General features: G+C 48.5%; 1 protein-coding gene across 1 annotated transcript; it reads left to right on the top strand.

Moving 5' to 3' along the window:
- The first annotated feature begins 996 nt into the window (after positions 1 to 996).
- On the top strand, positions 997 to 5,319 carry LOC120836657 (juvenile hormone acid O-methyltransferase). The gene is made up of 3 exons (XM_040205657.3): positions 997 to 1,584; positions 4,307 to 4,463; positions 5,135 to 5,319. Exons 1-3 carry the CDS (start codon positions 997 to 999, stop codon positions 5,299 to 5,301), a joined length of 912 nt encoding a protein of 303 aa, XP_040061591.1. The 3' UTR covers positions 5,302 to 5,319.
- Positions 5,320 to 9,013: the final 3,694 nt, after the last annotated feature.

Below are 9,013 nucleotides of genomic sequence, written 5' to 3'. Positions count from 1 at the left end.
GTGGCGAGGTTTTGCGTAAACTTCGGAGCACATTGTGGACACAATAAGATCGGGTACAATAACAATGAAACTGAACGAAGGGAAACGGAAAGCAAACTGAGCTACAGAGAAATGTAAAAAAAAAAATAGAAAACAGTAGTAGATTTTTTGTTTTGATTTTTTTTTGTGTGTGTTGACTTTCAATCCTGTGGATCTTTTTAGGTTTATTGAACATCTACGGGTATGTGCAAACAGGCAATATTTCACGGTAATCGACTAATTCTGTTCAAAACATTTTTTTTTTTTTAATATTTTGTGCTTTTTCGAATTCTTACCATTCGGTCATTTATGGTATCTCCCACATTTGAAAGGGTTACTTTCACCGTAAAAATAAACTGCGCATTACCGAACGCTCATTCTCCGCCCAAATGTAGCGCCAGCGGTTCGAACCAGGTGACATAGCTTCAGAACTCAACGTTATCTCTTTCAAAAGTTGTGTCTTTTTCTGACATTTTCAATGGGAAAATTGCAGCCGACGGAGCTGTCGGACACTCGGAGACGAATGGCGCCAGGTACCGAAAACATGCAAAAACAGGTAGAAAAACAACTTGCAACTTTTGAATTTGATAAATGTTAGATGCGAAACTTTGGCATCTGGTTCGAACATCTGGGCTGAAAAGGAGCGTTCGGCGATGCCTAGTTTATTTTAGTGGTTAGAACGACAACAAACCACTTTTGTTTTTTAACTGTTCACTGGAAACCTCTCAAACGCAGCACGTGGCGCGTCCCGTACATCTAATTAAGGCTTCGCAGCCAATGGGGTTACAGTGTTAGCCGAAATAACGAGTTGCGAAGTTAAAAGCGTGAATATAAGAGACCACGACCTCGTTTCATAAGATCTCGGTGAGTTTAGCCGCTCTGCAGTGTCGGATCAAAGTGAACGCGGTCCTTACCTAGAATCTGTTGACAACCGTTTCATTCTGACGTTTTGTTTCAGGATTGTCCCGAAAAGAGATCATGCATTCGCACCCTAGATGTCAAGTTCCGAACACAACGGATTCCCCGTATCCCACGGCGACCGAGGAGTCTCGTCCAGTCCCGAGGTTCTTTCCCGAGCTCTACGTGAACGCCAACGCGCTGCAGCGAACCGTCAACATTCGGGTGCTCGAGCTCCTCCAGTCTTGCTTCAGGGACAAACCCAACGCAGACCAGCAGCAGTTCATGGACTTGGGCTGCGGGACCGGCGACTTCACGCTCCAGGAACTCTTGCCACGATGCCAGCCTTGCCGAAGGATCGTCGCCACGGACGTGGCCAAGGAGATGGTACAGTACGCCCGAGAGAATTACCCGCATCCGCAGATCGAGTACGAGGTGTACGACATTGCGGACGATGCATCGGGTATGGTGAAGAGCTACGGGAAGTTTGACCGCGTCTACTCCCTTTTCGTTCTGCAATGGGTCAAGGACCAAGTGACGGCGTTCGGACATATATCCAACTTGATGACCTCTGGCGGCGAGTGCCTGCTCACCATCGTGGCTCGTTGGACGGGCTTCGAAATATGGAGGAGAATCGTTCGGATGGATCGATGGAAATCGTACGCTCAGGTATGCCCTTTATTATGAGCTGCACATGCAGAAAGGGGCGAACGGCAGGAAAGAGGTTTAGTTGTCCTGCCTCCAGCGTGACGGTTCCACCGTCGATAGCGGTTCGGCGATAGCGGTTCGGCGCGTTCGGCGCACGCGCAGTCAAAGCGCGGCGAAAGGCAGCGAGCGAGTGCTGGGAGAGAGAGAATAATATCCTTATTATAAGAAAGCGATGGGGAAGAGCCCCGAGTCCAAGACGCCTTGAGCTTTACCAGCTTCCATGGCCCTAGACAGGAGCATGAGCTGGTTATCGAGGTGAGAGCTGGGCAGTGCTCTTTCCCAAAGCTCGTATGAACACTGGAAGGAATTACACGATTAGGTGGGGATTTAGTCGCATCCTCCTACCATATAAAAGAGGGGCCTTCGCAAAAGCGGCATAACAGTGAATAGAGGGTGGGGGAAAAGACATGGCATTTATTGGGATTGGGGAAAGTGTTAGTCTGTAGGGCAAGGTGATGTCGTTTCTGCTCTTCCAATAACTTTTTCTATGCGCGGGTGGGTAGGTACAATCCACGGAAAATGAAATGCGAACAAAGGGCTAGTGTTACAGGCTGCGCCGCCTAGAAGTGAGCCTAGGGTCGAGGGTGCGTGGCCTACTCCAATGTGTTTACGCCTTTCGCTCGGCGCTCCCTAAGCTTCGGCATCCCGCCTCTAAGTGCGCTGAAAGCTATCACCGCTATCTTTGCTCGCTCGGTGCGTGCGACGCGAGAAAGCTCGCCGCTAGTAGCAGCTAAAGCGTGCGCTGGCTGAGCGCGCGCTTTGGCTGCGTTCAGTTTCCCTGCACACGACGTAAGGTCAATGTGCAAAGGTTGTAAGTGCTGGGTGGTTTGTTCGGCTTACGTATCGGTAACCTACGCAGTTTTTCATTCCTCATGGAGGATTCCCGTCTGCCAGATATCATTTAGATGAGCAGTCAGTTCTATAAGGGAAGGATTGTCCAGGTTGGCCAAGGCCTTGTTAGTAACTTGGTCCAATCCGGGCGCTGTGTTGCGGCGAATCTTGACGAGAGCATCGGTCACTTCATGCAGATATATGTCGTCATCTAGGAGCGAATTCGGGCTTCCTGAGTACGAAGGAAGGGGTTCTGTGGAATGAGTAGGGAGGTGACAAGTCTTGAGAGTCGCGAGGAGATTGCGTGTCTCTCCCGCGGGTGTTGATGGATGACTTTGTTCATAGTGTGTTGGGATGCCGTCTTGCTCTTGGCCGGGTCAATAAGATAGCGGAGCAGCTTTCAGGTTTTCAAGGTACTGAGGGTTTCGCACATTCCGTCACAGAGGGCGAGCCAATTTTCATTGCACAGTGCGGAGGCGCACTGTGCCGCATCTTCTGTGAGCCGCGCAATACGTTTTTTGAGCTTGCGGTTGAGCTTCTCTTTCCGCCACCGTTTAATTCGCCTGCGGCGAGCCTCCCGTACGTGGAAAAGCCTCGTGTCCACACATGGGGTGGTGGTGGACGTTTGAATATCTTTAGTGTGGGTTTGGACATCTTGAACCCCCCAAGACGAGATACCCAGTCTTGCAGAGTAAGCAGGGTGTGATATGTCGTTTTCAGTCTCGTTCTCGTTTATCTCGTACCTTGGTCCAGTCGGTGAGGCGCGTGCCTTGCCGATTTTGACTTTATACGCTGCGCCGTGTATCGTAGTGGCTAGGATGGCATGGTCGCTTCTCAAATATTCTCCGAGGTGCTCCTAGTCCGCGTGAGGAATGTGGCTAGTGATAGTTAAGTCTGGTGGGCTGTCATTGGTGACGCTATTGCCCACGCGGGTGTGGGAGGCAGGGTTAGTAAGGAGGGTAAGGTCATTGTTTGCGGTGAGTGCATGCAAGGCACCACCGCGTTTTTTGGAGTACGCATAGCCCCAGAGCTGGTAGGCCGCGTTCAAATCTCTCATTATGAGGAGAGGCTGACTTCCCGCTTTGTGGATGGCCTGCAGGAAAACGTGTTCGATACTGGTGTGGTCTTTACAATTTGGTCTGCAATGCATATATAAGAAGAAGAAGACTCAGTATCTTGAAGTAAACAATACCGTAGATAATGCTTGCTGCCGAAAAATTGTCTGCTAAAACCAAGACCCGGCTTGGCGACCCCTGCGGGGAAGTTTGGCGCGTATATCTTCGGGGCCTCGGGAAGGTAGGTGCAAACCGCCAATGCATCGCCGCTCACGAAGTAGTTGAACGGGCTTAAGGACTTGTAGGTTTTCAGTCGTTCTTAGACATATGAACTAGGCTAGTCGAAAAGGCAGTCGTGAAGATCTGCTCACGCTACCTTCGGAAGATTTCTCATTACTTTGAGTAACAAGTGCTCCTTCTTTTCACCGAAGGGATCAGGAAGACGTATAGATATAGTGCATGTATTTTTCGGAAGGTACCACAGTTCATCCTTGGTGGTGAGGCTCCAAGCTGCTCACTGAGGGTCCTCAAAAACAAGAAAAAAACATCAGCCAACCGGAAGGTCGGCCATTATTTATTTTTGTTTACGTCCGCACACCCTGCATAGTATTTTATAAGTACTGTTAGAAAGAACCTCAAAATAACTTGTTAATTCTTGCTTAAACAGTTCGTGAACCAGCTGTTTGTTTCCGCTTATATGTTTATCGCGGAGAGTCTAAGACACGACTAGACACGAACATCTTCGCAGTATTTAGGTAGGTATAGAACGGCCAATGGAATTAATTTGTTTGTTTCAGCTCTGCGAGTTCTACACTCCAGTGAGTCATGACATCGCCGACCACTCTGGCCTTATTTCGTACATGCTGGACGTGCTCAAAACGGTCAATCTCGTGCCCTACACGTGTGAAGTTTCAAAAATAGAAATAAAAGCCGACGACATGGACGAAACCATTGGTGAGTACCCGTTTTAGTTCCTTATCGTAGACTGCAGTGTAGTGGCGGGTTATGACATAGCCGGATATCTATATTAATTTTCAATATGCTCCCAACATCGCGAGATTCCGCTCGCTCAATGGACAAGGAAAACAAAATTACGCAATCTTGATCATGGTGACAAAGACCGATGAGCACAAAATGTGTCACATGAAGTCATGATATCACATGACGTCACGGGTCACGTGACATGACGTCATAGAGTCATGTGAGGTCAGAATGACACCAAAAATAAAATTACGTTTCAAACTTTGTTTAGGTGCTTGTCATCAACTATACATTCGAAGGAAGTTACAGGTAATGCTCATAAAATTCTAATATATGTGAAATTATTTTACCTGACGTGGTACGAAACCAACACGAGAACGCTTTCCGGTGGATGACTGGACGGGTCAATGGATACTGTTGAACTCTTTTAATCGGGTTGCGGCTTGCATAGCCTAGCCAAAGTATTTAATTCCAACAGTTACTCTTCAAGTTAATTGTCGAACTGGCGCTCTTTTTGCTGTCTGACACTGGCATCACGGCTAGTGGCAGGTCGCGTACTACAACCAATAGAGCCGGCCTGTTTCTCTCGACATGCAACGTTCGACACGAACTATGTGGATAATGAACGGGCGTCTTTGTTTCAGAAATGAGCACAGCTATAAATCCGATTCTACCGATGCTTCCGGAGGAATCAAGAACCGAATTCAAGAACGACCTCGCCAATGTCGTGCGTACGTTTTGGGCGGAGAAAGATGGCGAAGATCCACACTATTACCTCGACGTATATATTGTCCATGCCTGTAACCCTTAATGTAGTAGTAGTAGTAGAAACGTTTATTTCCATTCTAAAACCTTAATGAAGAACTGAATAAAAAAAATGTTTCTTTGGTATTCGTGTTTGTGCGCAAAAATAAGATTCCATTTCATCACGGTATCAAAGGAGTCAGGAGCTTTCTCATGTTTTCATATCATTTGGTTCTTTGCATTTCTTTGAAATGTGGCAAGAGGCATGAGTGAAAATTGGTTATACTAATTTCTGTTGCGATTGCACGGCAGGATGATGATGCGAGTGAAACACGCCCAAGTGTATTTGGAGGCCATAAAAAAAAGGCAGCGCAGCGCCTCTGCTCTCCCTGCGTGCTAGCAGGGCACAAACATATATTAACATATAGACGACCGAACCATCGCAAGGTGGTGGTTTGCCGGTCAATAGCCATTTCGGTCCTCCCCAGTGTCGGTGGTTATGATGCAGCCGCACCGTGCCCACCGAACCCTACGAACAGCCCCCCCCCCCCCCCCCCCCCACCCGCCCCCCTTTTTGCCGAAAATAGATTCGCCTAAGAGTAATTGCCCTTCACCGATAGGACTCGCCTAATGGCAAATGGAAGTGCTGCGGTAACTGCCCCCCCCCCCCCTCCCCTATTATTGTTGGGGGGAGGGGGGGGAGGGCTGCCCCTGGGCGAGTTCATTTTCGGCAAAGGGGGCTGGCTCATAGAGTTCATCGGGTGAAGTTCAAACCGCAGCTATTGAGTTGGCTAAAAGATAAACTACATAAAAAGTTGAGGGGCCGGTGGGAGCTACGGGTTTGACGAACCTGTCAACCGCCTCCTTTTCATCACCTGACCCCGCCCTCTGCCCGGGGGTAGAGAACCTATATTGAAGAGAGGATCCATCTCAAACCGAGTGTTTGCAATTTAATGGCCCGACGCCTCCTGCCGAGATTGGTCGTAAGTGCGCCTGCGCTGCGTTGTCGCGTGGCCAGGAGGGAAGCGGGCGGAAAGGCCGAGACGCTTGAAGACGACCAACGGCGTTCATCACCTCCTCGCAGCTTGTGTTGCAGGCGCCGTTCATAAACCACGTGACCGCGATCGAGTAGTTGCAAAATCTCTGCAATAAAGGCTCTCTACGCGTGGACATGGACGGCAGCGTCATCACGTGGTGATCGATCGACCACTGATTGGTCCAACGAGGGCGTAGCTTCCACTAGCCTGTCAGTTTAAAGGACACATGCAAACAAAACAAAACAAAAAAAAAACTTTTTTTTTAATAAATTAAGATGGAAAAAGATTAACATAAAACGACGTGACAACAACAAGAAAAAATTTAGAGCTATATTTACGGCGCGAAACGAATTTGTAGTTCGTGCCCGCGAGAGCTGCCACTGGTCACGTGGTAGACCTGTGCGTCGCCGCCGCACGCTGAGGGTGGTACGTCGACGGTTTAACGGGTTTCCCCACGACGTCGCCGCCGCCGTCAATTTCTGCCAGGCGCACAGCTCTCTCACGTGGTGCTTGCGCTCTTTCAGCAGCCACCTTTGGGCTCTAAAAGTTACTTATTAACCTTCGTTTTTTCGTTGCACTTCAAACGAAGATGAATAAGTAACTTTCACCAGTGGAAGCTACCGAAAGAGTGCAAGCACCAAGAGATAAGTAGCGGACAGTCGCGCGATAACCAGCCACCACTTTTTTGCGGGCGTCGCGGGCGCCAACTACAAATTCGTTTCGCGCCGTAAATATACAGTAGCTGTAAAAATTGTTCATGTTCGTTGTGAATTCGTTTTATGACTTCCTTTTCCCGTCCAGACTGTTAAAAAAAAAAAGTTTTTTTTTTTTTTTTCGCATGTGTGGTTTGAGTGTGAACGTGGTATATGAAGGGGTGTGTTAATGGTGAAGGTACTATGTCTGACGAGATACAGAACGCAGAGTACTGCGCGTTGAGGTTGGCATACCCAAAGTACCAACGAAACGTCCCCAAAAGCACGCTTTCTTGCAGCAAGGTAGTTGGTGCGGGAAAGCGCACCTGAGGAAATAACATACTGTAGATGGATTTCGCGTTGAAAAACACGACTCCACTTTTGCGGAGATAGTTGCTACTAAGTCCATCGTAGCCAATGTAACCGATGTTAATTGAAATGCGGGGGCTCTCAGAAAGATCACAGGCGACTTTAAATATCCCTTTGTTCATACACATACTTCCCCAACATTTGCAATGGTGCTCGGTGAGTACACCCGACGCAGGCAGAGCAAAGACGACCACCGACGCCGTTCGACCTTGATTCGCCGAACTCGTGGCCCCACTTCAAGATGTCTACAGACTCTAGGCAGGCTTGCTAGAAACTGGATGAACGAAAGCACTGCCCAAGCCAGCTCACGAGCTGAGCGGGACTCAAACTGCGTCTCAAGACGCTCGCGCACCCCAGCCTTTGCAGTGCTTTCTTTCATCCAGTCTCAGCTGAGACGTTGCTCTAGCAAACGGGTGTATCTCAAAACGTCCCATTCGCATTTGAACCTTGCATATTTCGTCCCATTCTCATTTGGTGCTTCTTGTCTGAACCTTCTCATAAAATCAGAATCGTTTTATTCGCAACTGGGCCCATTCTCATTTTGCCCGTTATCTGAAAACGTCCCATTCGCATTTTGACCGTGTGCATTTCGACCCCTTCTCATTTGGTCCGTCTCGTTTGAACCTTCTCATAAGATCCGAATCCTGTTTTTCGCAACTGGACCCATTCTCATTTCGCCCGTTCGCGCTACGACCGAATGGCACTAGTTCGACAGGCCTCTAACGTCGTTATGCCTTCGCGGTTTTGTTGATGAGCCTTACCTTACTTGGGCCCCCAACATATCATTAGATATAGGTTATGTGTAGAGGTACGCACAGAGAATCGTACAATGACGCCTGCCTCCCTTTTTCTAAGCAAACGAAAAACAAAGCGATGAACATTTAATTTGGAAACTTTGAACAGAAATACATTTGAGGTCGAGAGACCTCAAACAACGTGACATTTCGAAATATGATCTGGCTGCGATAAATAGTTGGTGTCACACACACACACACACACACACACACACACACACACACACACACACACACACACACACACACACACACACACACACACACACACACACACACACACACACACACACACACACACACACACACACACACACACACACACACACACACACACACACACACACACACACACACACACACACACACACACACACACACACACACACACACACACACACACACACACACACACACACACACACACACACACACACACACACACACACACACACACACACACACACACACACACACACACACACACACACACACACACACACACACACACACACACACACACACACACACACACACACACACACACACACACACACACACACACACACACACACACACACACACACACACACACACACACACACACACACACACACACACACACACACACACACACACACACACACACACACACACACACACACACACACACACACACACACACACACACACACACACACACACACACACACACACACACACACACACACACACACACACACACACACACACACACACACACACACACACACACACACACACACACACACACACACACACACACACACACACACACAGACAGACAGACAGACAGACAGACACAGACAGACACAGACAGACAGAGACAGACAGACAGACACAGACAG

The sequence above is a fragment of the Ixodes scapularis genome, unplaced genomic scaffold (assembly GCF_016920785.2).
Source record: "Ixodes scapularis isolate PalLabHiFi unplaced genomic scaffold, ASM1692078v2 PGA_scaffold11__112_contigs__length_91849675, whole genome shotgun sequence".
NCBI lineage: Eukaryota > Metazoa > Arthropoda > Arachnida > Ixodida > Ixodidae > Ixodes > Ixodes scapularis.
The sequence above is the reverse complement of the archived record's forward strand: the minus strand, read 5'-3'. Positions and strand labels throughout refer to the sequence as shown.